The 19,871-nt window shown below is 41.4% G+C and overlaps 2 protein-coding genes across 2 annotated transcripts in view; one reads left to right on the forward strand and one right to left on the reverse strand.

Annotated features, from left to right (window-relative positions):
* Positions 1 to 1,101: 1,101 nt before the first annotated feature.
* CD180 (CD180 molecule) lies at positions 1,102 to 3,439 on the forward strand (the record flags this gene model as incomplete). Its single annotated transcript, XM_059493090.1, is given in 11 exon segments — positions 1,102 to 1,156; positions 1,159 to 1,204; positions 1,779 to 1,913; positions 1,915 to 1,981; positions 1,983 to 2,043; positions 2,046 to 2,525; positions 2,528 to 2,668; positions 2,671 to 2,760; positions 2,763 to 2,863; positions 2,866 to 3,027; positions 3,029 to 3,439. Coding segments are annotated over 11 exon segments (1,749 nt in total), but the record flags the coding sequence as incomplete, so codon positions are not given.
* A 4,983-nt stretch (positions 3,440 to 8,422) lies between these two features.
* MAST4 (microtubule associated serine/threonine kinase family member 4) overlaps positions 8,423 to 19,871 on the reverse strand; it is a 102,628-nt gene continuing 91,179 nt past the window's right edge. The window contains exons 23-26 of the mRNA XM_059491755.1: positions 18,231 to 18,353; positions 16,336 to 16,472; positions 15,539 to 15,720; positions 8,423 to 14,707 (exon numbers count right to left, since the gene is read on the reverse strand). Of these exons, the coding sequence (XP_059347738.1) occupies positions 10,827 to 14,707; positions 15,539 to 15,720; positions 16,336 to 16,472; positions 18,231 to 18,353 (4,323 nt within the window). The 3' untranslated portion in view covers positions 8,423 to 10,826. The remainder of the gene's footprint in view (positions 14,708 to 15,538; positions 15,721 to 16,335; positions 16,473 to 18,230; positions 18,354 to 19,871) is intronic.

Consider the following 19,871-nt stretch of genomic DNA (forward strand, 5'->3'; position numbering starts at 1 on the left):
ATTAAAGCACTCATGCTGGCCAGCTGTGCCATACCCGTGTTTACTTCCCCACAAGATCAACACCTGCACGCTGTGGGGCAGGGAACTGCCAGAGCTGCAGCTCCTACACAGCCCTGGGCAGCCCACCCTCCTAGGCTGGCCCTGAGACACCCAGGACAGGCCATTCCTCTGTCCTTGGGAGGCTGTGGAGGAGCTGGTGCTGCCTGGCTGTGCCTTTGCTTCCCACTGCAGCTGGCAGCTGGGACAGGGCAATGCCAGGAGCATTCCCACACCTCCGCAGCGTGGCAGGCTGTTTCAGGGTGCCAGTGACCTGGGCCTGGTTGGCTTTCATGAAATCAGCAGGCAAAGGCAGGTCAAACACGCTCAGTGAATTTCCCTGGTATCCACAGAGCTTACTTCTCCATGTAATAGATGGATTTATTTTCACATAATACTGAAAAGCCTTTGTAGACATTGTGAAGACTTAGCATATCAGGCATGATCTTTGTCTAGTCTGAGCCAAACATTCCTGCTGTCTCCTCACTGCACTGTGTAACTGGATTAATATCCAATTAATTTGGCCACATTCCTTCTAGAAACATTTTCCAGACATGCTCTTTTTTACTCCCTCTCTGTAAGGTTTACTTAAGACTTCTCTTAGAGTAAGTTTTGTTATAAGATTCATGACATTCACAATTTAAAACTACCTTGTGGGGATCCTTTCTTAAGGATTAATAATTAATCCAGAAGAGTAAACAATCCTCATATGTGCTACATTTGATAAGAAAGTACTGCAGATGAGACACTTCGCATTAACACAAGAGAAATTCAAGGCATTCTTTTAAAAAACACACTCCCCAAAACCCCAGAGCTATGCATTGCAAGCCTTTGCTGAGGCTTCCTAGGTTTTTGGCTGCTGCACTTTAAATAATTCAAAATTCTCTTTGGGTTATTTTGTGGGTTGTGTTAGTTTGGGTGGGGGGGGATTGATTTTCCAATGGCATGTTTTCCTATTTATATTCACAGTACATAACTCTTTTAAATTCACTGTGTATTTCACAGATTACAGAAAATAAAGCTACACCTGGGAAGGCTGAGGAATGAGAGAGGTCTCTATGACTATTTGCCACAACAGAAGTCCTCAATTTCAGCTTCAATGTGGTCCCTTCCCTCCAGAATTCAACTTCTCTGAACTGAATTCTCTTTTCTACTTGGACATAACAAGGTATGGAAGGAGCATCCTCACTTTTGCTCATCACAATCGTGGACCTCCTGTCCTTGTCAGAGACAGAGGTTTCTGGACCACACCACAGCAGCATCTTCCTGCCTTCACAGGGAAACCAGCACCTTCAGACAGATGGTGAATTTTCCTGCTGGCAGAGATCGATTCACTTGGGCAATATCTCAGCTTCTCCTCTAAGGACAATCATTTACAGTTTTCAATATTGTGCCCTTAAAACTGGAGAAAGACATGTTTGGCCCTTGGAAGTGGCTGGCTTTTTTTATAGCAAAAGAGATTTTCCTGTTAAGTTAGACATTAAATACCTCATGACTCCTGACTCCCACAAATGCCTCCTCACACCCATCCTTTCAGGACAGGTTTTTCTTCTCAGCAGCACCCTGTAATTAAATGTGAACTTAAAAGTACCAGGCAAACATCAGTGAAAAAGACTCTTTTACCCTGGTGAGGGCAACAGATAATGGAGTTTAACAGATATGAGGTGCAGTTTTGTGCGATCACATTACCAGGAGAGTTTGTGAGACAGGCCACTGATGCAGTTTTCTATTGTTTTCTCAAGGTGCCAGATCAGCTGGGAATATGATGGTGCCTTTCCCAGCAACAAGCAGCTGAAGACAGTAATTCTGACCAGAAACCTGCTCATGTTTCTGTCTGCCACAGCATTTGCTGGCCCATATTCCCTGGGGCATCTTTACACAGACAGGAATAACAAGTATGTTCTTTATTCCAATGACAAATCTTGGCAATCTTAGGTATCTTCATCTTGGGCAGCAACCACACCTCCTCACTGCAGCTTCCTCCCAACTTTCCCACACGACACCTCAAACACTCCACTTTCACATTAACAACACACAAGCAATCTCAGCAGAAGGTGTCCAAGCTCTGCAGAAGAACAGACACATACCTCTCATCCTTAAAGGCAAAGACATTCCCTACACTGAACCTGGATCTTCTCGGTCACATTTCTACAGTTTGGACTTAGTGAGCTGTGCTGACATCCCTGGGGCCCTGGTGGGGATCCAGGACTCCACAGCTCAGACCTTTTGGCTGGGAACATTTTATGGTGTGGAAAAGGAGCGCTACATAAGCCCAGATATTTCACAAGGCCTCTGTAGTGTCTCTGTCAAGGGTCTCCATCTGCAGTTATGGCATCTCAGAAATCTAAATGCCGACACATTTCAGAGCTTAACCAGGCTCCAAAAGCTGGACCTAACCCAACCCCACATCCATGCACTGCCCCCTGCCATCAGTGGTATGAGCTTGCTGGAGGAGATGGTTTTCAATGCAAGCTGCTTTGAGCAGCCCTGCACATCAGCTCTGCTGCCTTCCCCTCCCTCACCCACCTCCACATCCAGGGAAACTCACAGGTTCTGCAGCCAGGCTCTGGCTATTTGGAGAAATTGGCAAAGCTTCAACATCTAGATTTAAGCCAGAGTCACTTTGAAAGTTCTGATGCTCTAGCAAAGCGGTGAGAGCTTTGAGCAGACTTTGTTACCAGAATCTGAGCCACAGCATACACCTCCATCTCCAGGAATGCTCATTTAGGACAGTGCTAGCCTAGAGCTGCTGGACTTACCCTTCACTCCTCTCTATGTCAACACCTTACAGAGCCCTTTCCAAAATCTCCATCTCTAGCAAGTGCTAGAGATGATCTTTCCTCATCCCACATTAATACCAGCATTCAGCATGTCTTTCAAGGTTTGAAAAACCTCATGTTCTTGGACCTTAGTCAAAATAACTTTGATTTGGGGATCATGCCAAAGGACAAACTGTTCCAGCTACTATCCAATTTAGAGGTGCTAATCCTGTAATGCATCCTGTGAACTAACATCAGTAGATAACCAAGTATTTCACAACCTCAGGAAGTTACAGCATGTAGATCTGAATTACAACAAGTTTACTGCATTCAGCACAGATGCATTTTCAAATCCCAAGAGTACCAATCTCAGCAGTGTCCATAACAGGACGCACACTGTATCAAATGTCCAGCTAGTGCCCCTAGATGGCCACTTGATAATCAAATTAAGCTACGACCTTCTAGACTGCTCCTGGTCTAAGATTGATTTAATCACTTAGTACAAGCAATATCTGAATAAAATTGACGACCCTGAAAGAACAAGGTGCTCTGAACTTAAATTTCTAGCTGGGTTCAGCTGGCCACCATCTGACTCTCCTGTGGGAAGGACACGTCAGGAATCATTGCAGTTGTTTATCCTGTAGTGCCATCTTCATTTGGGGTGTTCACTGTTTCAAGCAAAACTACTAGCAACTCTACGTCTAGGATGGGGACACAGAAAATATCTACAGTAACTGTATTAAGCTGAACAATACCTCACTGGTTTTACTTGTGACATGTATTTTCTCGACTTTTTGAATATCCTTTCTACCTGTGCTAAAACTTTTAGAAAAATGATGAAAAAATTAAAATAAATAAATTATGACCTGAATCTTGAAATTTAATAACTTATCTTATAGAGAAGTCCCTGTTGAACTCAATGGCACACCTGTTGTACCAATACTGTGGCTAATGCACTTGGAAAATTTAACAGCCAAAATACTAACTTCCCTCTCTTTAAAAAAGAAAACCTCACCACCACCACCACTCCCAAAAAGAGGGAAAAAAACCCCAAGCAAATATCCTAACCAAGACTCACCCAAACAAAAAAGCCCAACCAAAATCCCCAACCAGATTCCACCCTCTATCTGGGTGGCAGTATCTAGCTGGCAGTAGTGTAACCCACTCTGCAAAAAACCACAAAAAACTAAAAAACAACCACTACCTGTGAAGAACAGACAGATTTATGGTTATACAAGACATGCTTGCGGGACTTGCAGAAACAGCATTTATCACCTCTGTGAGTTTTAAAAAAATATTTCTTTAAAATACTTTTGATCCTTAGAGAATTCCTGGTAATTGAAATTCGGTCTATCCATCTTTCAGCCTGAGGCAGGCCCTGCTCCTGTGCTGTTTTCTAAACTCCACAGTAGGTGACGACAGAATGATCTTTCACCGTAAAACTGTAGATTTGTGGGTCTAATCTGTGGGTCCAATGCTCTGCTTGCTTGCACAGGGCAATGCCGACAGGTATGAGCCTTTGCCAGCCTGGAGTGGACTGCTTCTTTCAGCCGCAGCCCAGGTGAGAAAACCAGAGCCTGCAAAGGGAGCAGAGCACTGGACAACCTCATCCCACAGGCGCTCCTGGTATCAGCAGCTACTTTGTGCTGCTCCTGGTGTGCATCCCTGGGTGAATTCAGAGACAATGGTCCCTGCTGCAATTGATATGCAGCAACTAGGCAGGAATAAAGACTTATTTATATAAAGCCAAATTGCTTTCTCTGCCGTCACATGTGAATAAACCCAGAGTAAGGCAGAGTATGTGCATTCGACCAGGATCTAATGGGAGCTTGCCAGGTCTACTCATCTCCCTGTACCACCATAAAGTCATTTATGCTTACTTGGTACTTCTGTAACAGGCTTATCTTGATGGGCAGACAGAACTTTGCTGGTGGTACGACCCTCCTGTCTCCTGGAACATGCACCACGGGGAGCTGGCCCAGTACCACTCCTGCTGCGTCAGGCTGGAGCTGCTCTCAGAGATGTGGGAGGCCAACTCTTTCCCAACACGGAGTTCCCATGCAGAACTCCACATTCAGCTTCAGCTACTGTCCAAAGGCATTTCCTCAACATTTTCCTCTCTAACATGCTGACGAGCTAAAATTTTAAAGGTTCCTGCTGGACTAGAAAGTTTTTGCTCATTTCTGATGATACTGCTGACAAGATCCCAGATTGATCTTCTCCAGTAAGAAATACTTCTCATTTGAAAAGCCTCTTCTACTACCTGTTAGCACATCAGACTCATGCAATATGCATTTTTGCAGCTTTTAGATGCCTTTGCACCACATCCATCACTGCCCTAGCCCTCAGTTTCTCCTCCTCCTGCCTTCACAGCTGCGTGCTGCCCGAGGGCACACAGGGAGAGAGAGGCGTTTGCTGCTCTTCTCCAGCTGCCTACAAACACTCCTGGATTTAGCATACTAAAATGTTGCCTCTGTAGTGCTGGTCCCTGTTCACGTGGCTGCTGAAGACTCCTCCTGATGCAATGGGCAGGGGCTGTGGTCCAGCTGCCCCACATGAAGCTGCACGGGCTGCCTGTCCCTCTGCAAGGGCTCAGCTCCAGGACAGAGCTGTCCCTGAGCACACCGTGCTGCCCCAGCCGAGCGCACCTTGGGAGCAAGGCAGGGACATCCCTGAACTCAGCCCAAGGTTCAAGGTGCATTTTCCTCTCACTCTGCAAATCCAATTGGTTAAACGAGCAACCTCCAAAATCTTAAAAATCCAGCATGACTGCCAGAGTGTATTCCACTGAAGAAAGACTTGTTTCTCTCTTGGAATGGTGCGTTCAGGAAGGTGTTAGACAAATACTGGCATTTAAAGGGAGCATAACACACTCCAAGGGCACAAAAAAAAAATTGCACAAGCATCAGGTAAAAATTGTGGGAGATCCACCTAAAGCAGTGACTGGAGGGAAAACTGCATGTTGTGCTGGAAGGTATTCTGAAATGCCCTTCTGTTTGGGGAGCCCACCACAGGATTTAACCACCACTAGTTTCTGAAATGCTATCCTGTGTCATGGTGTAGACTCAGGTGTGCACTTACTGTTAAAACTGAGATGTTTGAGAAGGCAAAACGTGTTTCCTGTGCCATATATATTTGCACAGAGTATAAAGGCTTTCTTGCAATCTATCCCTTGCCCCCCACACAACTTGTTTTAGATTACCATATATTCAGGTATTCTAATTTTGCTCTTTTCTTTACAGCATGCTTTACTCTGCTCTATTTGCCTGAATAAATGTGGTTCGTAAGACACTGTGTCAACAATGCTGAACAGTATATGCTGTATATTTCAGAACACACAAACCCTAAATACAGGGACTGACTATTGTGAAGGAAAATTTATCTCTGGATGTAATACACTAAAATGTCCTAGATTACATATTAAGACTGTTAAATTCAAAGATTTCATCTTCTGGGATTATTTAGTAAGGATATACATGGAAAGAGGCAATAGATTTTTTTCTTATAGAATTGTGTATCTAGTCAAGCTCTGATGTGATGCACTCCTCTAGCTTTCAGTCATGCCTTTTATCTCTTGTTTTTTCCAAATATGGATATGAAACCAGCACAGAGAGAACAAGAGGAATGTTTGAGGTGAATGGTGCCGAACAAAATTCAGCTTGTCACCACCCTAGCTCCTGGACTACACATTCCTGAAAGTCACAGTACAACTCAATGCCACAACACAGAATTTATCACTATTTGCAAAGAGAAGGAACTCGAGCATATCTTCATTATTTCACAGGCTGGTAAGCACTTAGCTTTATTTCATCAGGACAAATCAGAACTCAAGAGTCAAGTTCTTCTTTCCTTAACTGTGCTTAAGCAAGGTCCCGCAGTTAAGATGCAAGTCAATTTTTGAAGGGACGTTTTACTCTGAACAAGATGGCTGAGTGGGCCAATTTCTACATATGTTAATTTCAAAATACTCTGAAGTCAATGGAACGTCTTTTAAGAACTCTCTCTCTCATTCACTGGTCTTGTCTGTACCTGGAAAAAGAACAGGTGAGGTTCCTTCCCAAACAATCTATACTATACTTCCCATGTCAAACAAATTAGAATTTGGAGTTCTTTTCCTCCAGCAGCAGAAGACATTTTTCCCTAGCAAATCCCTTGGACATCCTCTTTTCTTCAAATATACATTTCTTAGGGCTTGATATGCACAACTACACCGTACTGTCTTCTTACTCTGCAGTCTTCTCAGTTCCTCCTGATGCTCCCAAATTTTCCCTTTTGAACTATAACCTTTAGCATTGCTTCCTGACCATGGTGGTCGGAACTTTAAGGTCCCTTCCAGCCGAAACCATTCTGTGATTCCTACACTCAGTTCATTCAAATGCATCCTTGGCAGGTACCTGGGAGATTGATCTGTCAATTCTAATCAACACTATATTACAGATAGAGTCAATGGACAGAAAAACTGTTGCTAACTCAAGGCAGGCAGTGGGACATATATCCATCCACACACCCTCGAGTATCTTCCTGTCCTGAGATCTTTTCCTTCTGATCTGCCCTCTCAGTTGTGATCCAAATCAAGCTGGATGTCTCTGTGAAGTCTGGCAGGCTGTGCAAGACTACAATAAGGGGCCTAGGGCGTTCAGCAAACTGAGAGTTCAGTGCTGAAGGAGGGAGCTCTCGTTCCTCTTCAGACCATGGAAGCATTCCCATCCCAACTAAGATGAAAAAGTGAAGATGACAGGCCATGCCAGCTATAACAGTGATAATCCATCTCTCCCAGCTTCCCCCTTAACACAAACTCCACACACCACCCCTTTCCTCTGGCCGGCAACACTCTGGGGGCTCACTCTGGGCATGCAGGTTTCTATGCCTCTCCTGACAGAGACAACTGTGCTGTCCACAGCCATGGAACAGCACAGCTGGCAGAGGCATAAGACAGCCAACACTCAACTCTTCTCATTTGCCTTCCCTCAGCTGCTGGATCCTGCTCTTCTCTCCTCAACCCATCACCCCCCGTCAGCACAACAGATTTTCAAGACCATCTGCCTTCATGTGGGCTGCGGCAAACTGGAAAAGCTGGGGGTGAACTGCAGCTTCCCCTCACCTGTATGTTTCAAATGAGAGAGAAAAGCAGCAAAAGTGATGCTGTAATACTGCTGCACTTAGTGCTGTACAGAGGAAAAATAAAGAGAAAACAATGCAATAATAGTATGTGAACACAAATTCCCAGCTGCAGGGCAGCTCTGCAGAGTCAGGAGTAGCAGAAAAGTAAAGAGGTGTATACTTTAATATGTGCTGCTCCTACAGTAATAAATGATTACATGAGTTTTGCAGAAGCCAGCAGTCAGGCTATGTCATGCACCCCCACACCACACTTCCTATCCAAGAGCAGAGCAGAGCATCCAGACGTGGCCTGAGATGAGATGCTCAGCCATGCACACCTCCTCTGTCCCCAGACCAAACTGCATTTCCTCACGCAAAACCCTCCACTAGCACATGCCTTAAAGGGTGGACCATTTTTTTTGAGCTGGCCCCAAAAACTACTTAAACTGCCAGCCTCTGAGTAGAGCAGAGATGTGTCTTACATTACAACAGTGAAAGCAGATCAAGACAAAATGCTAACACAACAATTTCATGCTGAATTTTTATTTCAATGTTATGCAACTGCATAAGTATAAATAACTGTGTACAATATATAACAATTATGACATACATAAGGAGTTTGTCAGAGAAAATAAGACTGCAAACACTTTATTGCACAGACCCTAACGATTTTTTTAAACTTTTAAATTTTTTTTGTAAGCTGAGAAATCTACTGCAGGAAGTCTACAAAAGAACACATCAGATCTATAATCACATTAAGACTGACCAAGAAGAACACAGGCAGGAGGATCTCTAACAGCTCACTTATAAGGTAAACATCAACAAACAGTTACTACATAAACACAAGCTTATGCACTGTTACACTTCCAAAATGCAAAGAACTTATTTGTCAGAAGTGATAATACAAAATATTCATAGAGGTATACAGTAAACAAAAGCTAGATGGGTTTTAAAAGAAACAAGAGGATAGCTGAAAAAATGCAGAGACTGTAAACCAGGAAGTATCTCCCAGACAGAAATGTTATTTTGAAGTGCATTAGCATTCACTTGTATTAACTGCCAAAGCACAGATGAACTGTAAATGTCGAGACCATTTTATTTTTAAGACTTCTCAAAGATTATTATCCACTGCTTACTAGCTCCTTTCTGAATGCATAAAGGCAGTATTAATGTTCTAGTGCCACATGTAAAATCAGGAGTTGTTTGTGATACTGGATTTTCCTTACAGGTTTGCTGTAATCCAACTCAACAAATCAGTATAATAAAGTTTTCAGCAGAGGGAAATGAATTCTGCACACTGCTGTCACAAAAGTCTCCAAGTCAAGATTACACTGTGCTTTTACAAAAATTTTTCTAGCTTTTGAGACAGAAAGACAAACCATAAGCACTGGTGAAAAATGTAGGGGCCTAGCTCTGCTGTGGCTACAGAAGACAGAAATAAGCAAAACAACCATTCTATTGATCCCCAATTATTAAAACCCATGCGCCTGCAAGGGTATTTCGTAGTGCTTCTGTACACGTTTCAAATTTTACCTTTCATCCCTCAAAACAAGCTGAATACTCCACACAAAAATGATCAAAGTCTACACGTTCCACTGTATACAAAATTTAAATAAGGCTTAGCAAAAGTAAAAAGACAGTAACATTCTAGCACCAAATAGCTCCAACAAGTTCCTTTGTTAGAAAATGCTTCTTTTATAATTACAGTATTGAACTTTTTTTTTGCATACAAATAAAAAGATTATGTTATGAAATGTATGGAGCTACTCAATGCATTTCAAAATGAATATGAAACCCAGGATTACTTGCTAAAAACAGCAAGTTAGGTCTACAACATAAGGCCCCAGCTATGTATGAAAATGTGTCAGATAGCCTAAACTTTTCTGAGGATATGATACTGAAGTGTATTTTTCCTTTTTACTTTACTTGTCATAAAATAGAAAACAGCTACCAGCTGTATTACACTAATTAAACAGACTTATATGCCATAATATGTATTCTCTAAATGTATTAAGAACAGGGATGAACATACTAGTACTACCAGTCATGTGCTTATACTTGAGCCTCACACTGAGCCTGAATTTAAAAAAGCTCAAGAACTCGAGAGGATTGCAGCAAAAAACTAAGCACATGGCACATGCTTCAGAATTTCAGCCTAGTCTGGGGTGAAAGTCGCACAATACCCTCCCAACAGACAAGGCAAGAACCATCATTTCACCAGAGAACACAACTCTTGCTGGGATGCCCTGATATTTAAGTGGTCTTCCCATAGTTTTAAGGACACCTACTCTACTCAGACTTTGTACAGCAGGGAGGTGCAGTTACTTCTTGTGTTAGATCTGGTGAAGCAGTCAGCCAAGTACAGTACTATCAAAATCAGATTATTCAAAATACATGTAAAAACTCACAATAGATCACCGTATTATTCTGTACTAGCTTTTTTTAGCCTCTGTCTAGGATTTTTAGTCAGTAAAAATGTGGCCTTCTTTGTTCCCAGTCAGACCAATGCTTGTGCATGTCCATGCCAGCTCTTGAATTTTAGTAATTTGGTTTCATATTCGAGTATGGCAAATACGTGGCAAAGCAACTATCTTAAAAAGGGAAAGAGTAAACAACGCAACCAGCAGCAAAGTATATATGCTACATTCAAACCCCAAACACATTGCTAAGTATTTACAGAAGAAGTATTTTCAACAGTCCTAGGCTGTAAAGGTATTTTTGTACAAATACTATGTGGTAACAGTTTTACCGGTTACAATTGGAAAGGCATTTTGAAAAAAAGTCCTCTCTTTACATATCCCCTTGTATTGTTTCTTCAGTGACATGAAAGCTTTGCCGCACAAAGACACGACACAGTGCTGGTTTAAAGGCAGTACAACATATTGAAATTGTTTCAGCTAGTGTTGAATACACACTTGCCAGGTCTTAGAGTTAACAGGTTTTTTTGTGAGCACTGCTCCGGGAAACTTCCTTTCCTCGACGCTGCCGAGCTGAGTCTTTGTCATCTGAAAGTGCGTTAGGGCGGTCAGCTGTGGCTGCTGACCTAGGTAAATCTTTACCGACGTTCTGTTTTCTTGAAGCAGACTGCTGAGTCAGAACAGCATCTTTTCCCTTTACATCCACAGTGTTAATGAAAAGAGGCTTTTCTTGATTTCCAGGTTTCCCCCCAAGGTTTGAAGGAGGGTGGTGGGCTTCTGCTACAATAGCGGCACTGTGCAAGGCCATCAGTGAAACACTCTTAGTCATTTCTGCCTTGCTGCTCCCTGTGGAAGAGGTGCTTTTCTTACTTAGTTCCTTGCAAGTTGCAGGAAGCTCTGATGAGCCTGGCTTAACCTTTGCTGAAGATGCCTCACTTTTGGCTGAAACAGATGAAACAGATACTTCCTGTCTACATTCAGAGAAATTGGATGAACAAGTCAGTGGCTTTCCCAGTGTTGCAGCTGCACGACAAGAACTTTGCCCACTGGCAGCCGACAGATGTTTTATTGCAGTCTGCTTGTTTGCATCCTCTGGCTGTTTCTGATTAACTTGTCCCTTCCCTTTTATATCTTGAGAGATTTTGCTACTTGTGGTTGCCTTTTCTGCTCCTTTCCCTCTGACATCACAGGTTGTGAGACAAAGGGTAGGCTCCACTTTCCCACTGTCAAGCTGAACATAAAGTGCGTCAGTGCATATTTTTCCTTCAGGTCTTTTGTCTGCAGTGATCATCTCATTACCAGGATTTCTCTCTGCCTCTTTATTCAGTGAGACACAGCCTTTCACAGTGGAAAACTTTGGAGTGGTCATTTGTTTTTCACTGAAACGAAGTTGCTTTTGATCAGCAGATTCCCCCAAGCTTGCTGCTTCTTGCCTCTGCATCTGCTTAGAACTCTCTGGGCCTGCTGGAAGTGGGCCCACAGCAGAGGATTTGGGTTTGGTGTCAGGGGCTGTGCTGCTCACTTGGAGGGTGGTGACTGAGCCATGGTCCAAACCCACAAGCCTTTCAGCCTGCACATGTTCAATGTTCACTCTTTTTGAAGAACCTGGAGCAGGAGAAAGGTGATCTAGGACACCTTTACTGGCATGCTTTCCATCCTTCCGGGAGCTGGCAGACATCTGAGTAACAATTTCTTTTTCTTTTACGGCTGGAGAACATGGTTTTTGTGACAACATCTGTTTATCCAAAGACTTAGACTTGGAGGAACTTGTATCAGAGGCTGGCCTGGGTTTATTGCTGCTGCTTTCCACACAGGTGGCAGCAGGCTTCAAGTGCTCTTGAATGCCTCCATGAACTTCTGTGGTGCTGTGTCTGCTTACTGCCTCTTTCACAGCAGGGGAGCCTGAAGGGTTAAGTTGCTGCCGAGGAACTTGGCTGGACTGCTCTCTCTCACTACTATGGAGCCTCATATCGGTGAGTGATTTCTGATCTTTCTTTCCCATGTCTTTAGCACTGTCCTTCTGCACAGAAGAAACTGGTGCAGACTTCTCGATTTTATGATCGCAATCTCTTGAGGGTTGCACAGGCCATTTGGATGGAAGAGAGTCACTCTTTGTCTCCGTGACAATTTTCTTAGACTCAGCTTTCTGCTTGGTTACTTCCCTTTCCACAAAACTTTTAGAAACACTGCTGTCATCTTTGCCTAGCTGTTTCAGTGATTCTCTGCCATCCTTAGGTTGTGCCTTGGGGCCAGCTGGCTGTGTTTTTCCCTGCATCTCAGGTGGAATGGCAAAATCAGCACAATTTTTTTCACTGCTCTTGGAGCAGGTTGTTATCAGGACGTCAGAGACAGAAACCTTCATAGACGACTCCCTGATTACTTCTACTTTTGCAGGGATAGGCTCACAACCTCTCTGGGATACTGGCTGTTTGACAGGCAACTCTTTCTGTGTTTGCTTCTCTTTTCCTACAGCCTTTTCAGTAGTGCTTTGGCCAGCAGAAGGTTTGGAATATGTTTGAGTAGTTTTAAAACTCTGACTTTGAGTAACACAAGACTTTACCTCCACTGAATAGTCCTTTTGTTTTGAAGGGGAGGTATCTTTCTTCTGAACAGCTTCAACAACAGAAATACTGCCTTTAGTGGCTGGACTAGAAACCTTTTTCTCTGTCACTACTTCTGTAGCCACAGAGATAAGTGGTGGATTTGGACAACTCTTGCCTGCTTGTAGGACCTGAGGCTCTGCAATGTTGACTTTGCCAGATTTTGGGTAACTTAACAACTGCTCTTTCTGAGACACCATTTCTGCCTTCCCACCACTCCCTTGTGGCACAGGGGGTTTAGGAGATCCTCCATCACTGCTGGTGCTCTGTCCTTCTGGCAGCACACACAAAGGCAGCTCAGTCTTTGAAACCTGTGGCCCAGAAAGTAACGCAATGTCTAGCGTGCCTTCTATTGGCTTCAGACAGGAAACAGACCTCCCATCAAGCTTATATTCTGAAGGACTTTTTCTGACAGGAGCTTCAGAAGAAATAAGGGCTGATTTTTCCACACTCATGTCTGCTCGGCCACTCAAGGTCTTGAGAGGAACAAAAGAAATTGAGTTCATCTGAGTAGCATGTCCACTGCCAATAAATGCTCTACCATCTGCAACTGCAGTGGAGTCCTGCTGTATGTTTACAGGTCTGCCTGTACTAAGTTGAAGGCATTCATGAACATTAGATGTCATCTTAGGTTTTAGCCCTGGACAGACACTGTCATCTTTTTCTTCAATAGACATTTTCTTTCTGAGATAATCAATATTTGCAAGTTTACCATCTAATCTTTCAAATTTGACAAATTCTTTTGTTGGTACAATTTTATCTGTGTTTTCTCCCTTTCCACTAAGTATCTTGTCAGAGGACTGAGGTAGCACATCTTGCAGGGTACATGAAGGAGAAATTCTTTTGAAGTCATAAGAAATATGACTGAGTTCATTAGGGGGAGGCCCATGAGACAACATCTGTCCATCTAAAGCAACACCATCATTTGATCTCAAGTTTGCATTCTTTTGAAGGGTGTCTTTGAATATGCCACCAGCTGACTGGGTCTCTACAGTAACAATTTTAGCTTCAAACTGGTTTGATCTTTCTAATACCTTCTGGAATGCTTTTCTGTCTCTTTCTTCCAGTCTCAAGGTATTGGGAATTTCTGGTTCACTGCTAGGTTCATGTATAGCAGCATTTGCTTTTTCAGCAAAATCTTGCTTTTTCATAACTACCTTGACCTTCAGCTTCTCTCTGTCTAGCTCATCAATGGATTCCTGTCTACCCAATTTTCGGGAGATGGGTCGTTTCAAGCAGCCCTGCTCTGCAGGCCTGACTCGTGTGAGCGATGGCACATCACAAACATTCTCCTCCAAGCTCTGCAGAGTTACATCTCTTTGAGACAACTCTCTATTCACTTCTTCCTGGGTCACTTCCAGACTGTGTTTTCGTGAACATAAGTGTTTTTTATCACTGCCATAAGAGGGTGCAAGTTTCTCTTCAGACTGAACTCTCTTTAACAGTGGAGATCTTGGTGGCTCTGCACTCTTTGGCCTGACAATATGCCTCACAATAGTTGGAGGTGAGTGCATTTTGCTAGGAAAAGACTGAGCTATTTTTGTATTTCCAATCGAATGTCCCAGCAATGGTGATGGAGATCGCTGAGGAGATGTTGGCTGGGGTGTTGGAGAAGGTGTCCGTGCGAGAGGAGAAAGGGGAATGCTGCCGGCTGATTTGCGCCTTCCTGATCTGTATCTTTGCCCACCAAGCTTCGGACCCAAGCCATGAAGAGTACTGGGTCTTATATGCCCTGAACCAGCTGGAGAATTGGGAGCACTGGAACTAGGGGAGCTACTCTGAGAAGAGTTAGTACCTACAAAAAGAACAAAAAACCAAGCAAACAAACATAAGATTAGCAAGACTTTTTCTATCTTGTCTAAATGTTCAGTGAGAAGTAGAACAAAAGCCCTGTGCTGTCTCCCACTACAGTGTTCCAAAATCTGGAAGGTTTTAAGTGGAAAAGGTTTTAGGCTGCAAAACCTGCATCATTCCAATTACATATGCTGTTTCTCCCTTTCTCTCTCTTCCATCATCCCCTTTAAGTTATCTCTTGCTTTTACTTAAATAGAATAACTAATGCTTTCTGACACTTCAAAGCAATGATCAAGGCTTTCCAGATAATTTACCTTTGCCAAGGGATTGTACAATAGCAGTCAATTCCAGTACACACTACAATTGTGACAGAAGTTAAAGAAGAAAAAAGGGGCAGGCCTTTAGGAGTTAGAGAGATGCATATTTTAGGACTCAGCTAATCTTTTCAGCAATAAATCTGCATTCATGAGTGCCATCCTAGTTCCATTATGTAGCAACTTTTATCTCACTTTCATTCTTTTATCTCTTAGGCAAAATTCTCTCTTGCTGCAAATATGGACTTTTTATTATTCAACTTTCAGCCACTGGACTGAACTTTAAACTAGGACAAACTTAAGAGACAACTGCTTTTTAGGTGCTTCTGAATCATAAAAACACCTTTTGTTTTGCACCAGGAATCTGTTTCCCTTTTCCAGAGAGAAAACAGTTGTTCTATGATTATACTTGCCAGAGCTGACTGCTCTTAGGAGAGCATATCAGATCTGTGGGGGCTCACAAAACATACAGTACTCTTCCAGTCCTTTTCCTCTGCTCTCCACTGCTTCACACTCACCTGATGGAAAATCAGGAGTGGAACGGTAGCTTGGGGTAGGAGACCTAGGAGATAAGCTGTGGGTTGGAGACCCAGGCAAGCTCTCCCCTGAAGAAAGTGATCGGTTCAGGCAGGAAAAGCTTCTGCTTGTATGAAGAAGAGGTGACGGTTGCTTTGCCAGCTTTTTAAAGAGAGATCTTCTCCTTGTGTGAGAAAAACACAGCATTAATCATAAGTTAAGGTGCACAGAAGATACTATCAGCACAGGCAAAATTCTTGCAAGCTGACACTATGAAAATAGTAAATCTATCTTTACATGAAAGCAAACCACACTGCAGACTGGGAAGTTTAGAAAGCATCCTGATTAATTAACAGGTGGGATAGACACTGTAACTAATTTTATTCATATTAACATTTACTATATTTCAGAAGAATGTCTATCTCCTTATGAGTACAGATCTATATTTTCTAAATTTAACAACCTATCAAAACTGAAGAAATATCTATAAAGTACTAGCAACATATTTATAAAATAAATATGAACGTATCATATTAAAAATGCTGATAAGCACTAGCACAAAAAAGTTTAATTAAACAAGTGCAAAATTATATAGTAAAGCCAAATTACGATGCAACCTCAGTTATGCACTATTTTTAGTTATTTTGCAGATCTAGTTTAGACAAAACAAGATTTGGAAGGCCACAATCTCAGAAAGAAGGTAGCAATACAGAAGATGAGAAAAAACTGCATTAGCTTCATATTTTAAATTTATTGCTATGTACAGACAGGCACACTGTGAAAGCAAAGGACTACTCACCTCTCTAAACTCTCCTTCTTCTTCGTCTTCTTACTGCGCCTAACCATTCGGCTCCTGTAGCTGTTCCGTCTGGCAGGTCCTGTCTTGATGGAAGTGTTTTCAAAAGGAGTTGTCATTACTGAGACTTTGTTGCCACTCTGCCAAAACGAAAGAAGATGCTTTAAGTGTCAGTAATACGAATTACACAAGACAACTTTGCCTTACACTGAACACCATACATGCAAATGCAATGAGAATCAGCTCCAGAAAAAGTGGTGTTTCTGCAGGGAACCCTATGCAGACATTGCCATGCATAGTTAGTAAACGAGGATTGGGAAGTTCTCAAATTCTGCCGTATTTCCCAACTTCCTCCATTCAAGCTCCAGGACAAGGAGTAACTCCAGTAATCGTGGCCAGACAGGAGGACACCAAGGATTAACCAAGACTGAACACTTCAAGATAGAAGCTTCTACAGAAAAACCTGATTTTTTTTTCCCACAAAGAACAGCTGTAACTGCACAGTGGTCCACTCACATCTCAAGACACCAACTGTTACAATGATGAAACAAAGGAGAAAAATTAAATCTTCACTGGCAATCCCAAACCACATTTTTATCTTGTTCAAAAGGGTTAACAAGTATGATTACCCAAAGCTTTTTAGCACTGATCACACAAAAAGATGACTCAAAAAAAAAGTATTTTCTGCTAGTTTTAAAAATCTGTAGCTTCTGCTCAGCACTGTATATCCCTACAGTGAACTTCCTTTCAAAGAAATTGCAATAGCCCAAATTTATTTATGATACAGCCCAACATATTAAGTTGTAGATAAACAATGATCTCTTGTTTTGCGTTTACTCTTCTAAGTATTGAGCAGGGTTGTCATGTTTCTTTTTCTGTATCTGACCTAGACAATGAGTGCATAGCTGACTGCCATAAGTCATAGAATTTTCTCTTACATATTTCTTTCAAAATTGGAAAACTTGGAAGTTCTTCCTGGTTTCAGAGAAATAAAATAAAGACTGAAGAAACAGTGTACTTTTCATCTTTAGCTCTTTATCTTTTCCCTATCACCTCACTGCCTTCCAGTGCTTTTTTTGGACTTCTTTTATAACTGACTACTCACTTTGAGCTCTGCACATAACATCATAAATTGTTAATAATATAGGAAGCAAATATACAGCTGTCTAAAGTAATTCTGACCTACATTAGCTTACACTGGAAAGATTACATGAAAACTGAGATTCAATGAGCTACAGAGAAAATAGAAGGGTTTTTTTTTCTTTTTATTGGGTGGTTTGTTTGTTTCCATGGAAAAACTATGCCTTTCTAATAAGACAGACTTCAGAAAACCACAAGAGAAAAATGTGACAGATTAGTCATGAAAGTCCAGCTGCAGGATGAGAATTTCATTAATCGAAGAAGCTCTGTCAGACATAACTCGGTATACATGAGACAAAAACCTTTTGGGCCCTAATATGAAAGGCAACCTCCTGTATAGCAGGCAAATATTTAATATTCTTTGGTTTTACTTTTCCTCCCTGATTTTCACTTTTAAAGAAGAAAAATGAGAGGTATCATCATCATCAAAAGCCTGAATTATTTGAGGAAGATGCAGGCATTCGATAACATTCTTGAGAAGGTCAATTTTTTTGAGAGACAGAGACCTCTTTTTTTGCCATTACCTCGAATTTACTTCAGCTATCTCTCAACGTTACCAGTCTATGGGAGAAAAACTAAAATCATGCACGATATAGGAAAGTAATTGGCCCTTCTCCAGATCTATGGCAAGAGCAGCTTAGAGTTTGTACTTCCAAGAACAATAAAATTAAGTAACTAATCTCAAGAAATCAAGCATAACCCCATCATCAGTGGTGAAAACAGCAATCACTTTAGTATCCCAGCTGTCCAAGAGTTACCTTTAACAACAATTCAATGACTTCTGTATGAACAAGACCATGCACTGGCTCTCCATTAATATGAGTAATCAGGTCTCCAGCTTTTAAGCCTGCTTGGTAAGCTGCACCTCCTTCTTCCACATTCTAAAAAAGAGAGAGGAAGAAAATATACACAAAATGAACCCCAAACCCGTTGGCAATGAAGAAACTTAGAGATACTAAGTTATGTAAAGGAAGGAAAGAAGAAAAATACCTTCAGCTCTTTCACCATCTCCTACTTACTCCAACTTTGTATGAGTCTCCCCTACTTACTCAAACTTTATATGGGGCCTGGAATGGTTTCAAAGCTCACTGAAACACTGCTGGTTGCTATAGGTATTAAGTAAGCTCTGCAAAATAGGGAGTTTTCATGCATAGTAAGAAGGGATGGTTCACTACCCATTGCAAAATTACAGAACTAAGTGAAGATTTTTAGCATCTGAAAATGAGAAACACTATGTAATTAAGGTAATGGTAATCATAACTAAAATTAACTCTACCATATGGTTAAGGATTGTTTCTATTTGGTTCAAATTCACCAGGCTTCCCATTAGAGGGGTTGGTGCAGCACAAAAGTGACAAAGGACCAAAAGTAACTGAATTGAAAAATATTTTGAAGGTTGTTTAAATATTTTTTTATATTTCTAAATGAGTAGTTTAAGTCATGCAGACACTACTGAAGACTACAATGCAAATAGAGCTTGAACAACAAACTTACAATACTTTAAAAAAACTCAAGGTTTAACTTTTACTGCCATGTATCATTTTTCCCCTTCCTTTCACTGGTGTGATGTTACACTAGTAGCAAGAAATAATTTTTTAAATTTATTCCATTATCCACCAAATGTACCCAGTTCTCCAGATTCAATACTTCTGATGGATTAATAGGTCTAAAGGGTAAACAATATGAATAAAAAATGAATAATACACTACATCAGCACTGCTACTTCAAAATCTACCATACATATTTAAAACTAAACAGTGCAAAAAAATGAAGTCTTTTGGTAAATTTGTGATAATTTTTTTAGGAAAGTTGAAATAATTTATATACACATACTATTAATGTACGTGTAATTTAAACCATATATAAAATTATAATTTGTTCCCAACATAAATGATAAAAAAATGCATATATATGTACCTAAGTATATAATTATTTTACAATTAAGGAGGCTGACAACCAAAGAATTGCTTTAGCCTCTCTCCCACTGTGTAGTGAAGAGAGGATGAAAAATACATTTTTTCATACATATACATAGATTTTTTCAAACAGAAAATCAGTACTTGAGATCAGCTTACGTGTGTCTTGTAAAATAGTGCTGATTTTCATGAATCCCTTAATTTATGTAGTTTAATATACTCCACCTATTTTTCAACAATTTCTCTTTACAGTCTCCTAAATTTGCAAATCCTGACCCAAATCAAAGAGGGTCTGCATTAAGCCTTTGGTTTTCTAAGACATAATACTCTGAACTCAAGACACTATTTTTCAAAACTGAGAAACTTGCCAGAAGTTAAGAGAAGTTGCAGAAGTTCAACACTACATGTAGATAATGCTTCTGCCAAAGATGGCTTGTTGTCTTCCCTACAGGCAACACTGCTCTTGTATACAGGCAGAATTTC

The sequence above is a fragment of the Ammospiza nelsoni genome, chromosome Z (genome assembly GCF_027579445.1).
Source record: "Ammospiza nelsoni isolate bAmmNel1 chromosome Z, bAmmNel1.pri, whole genome shotgun sequence".
Lineage (NCBI taxonomy): Eukaryota > Metazoa > Chordata > Aves > Passeriformes > Passerellidae > Ammospiza > Ammospiza nelsoni.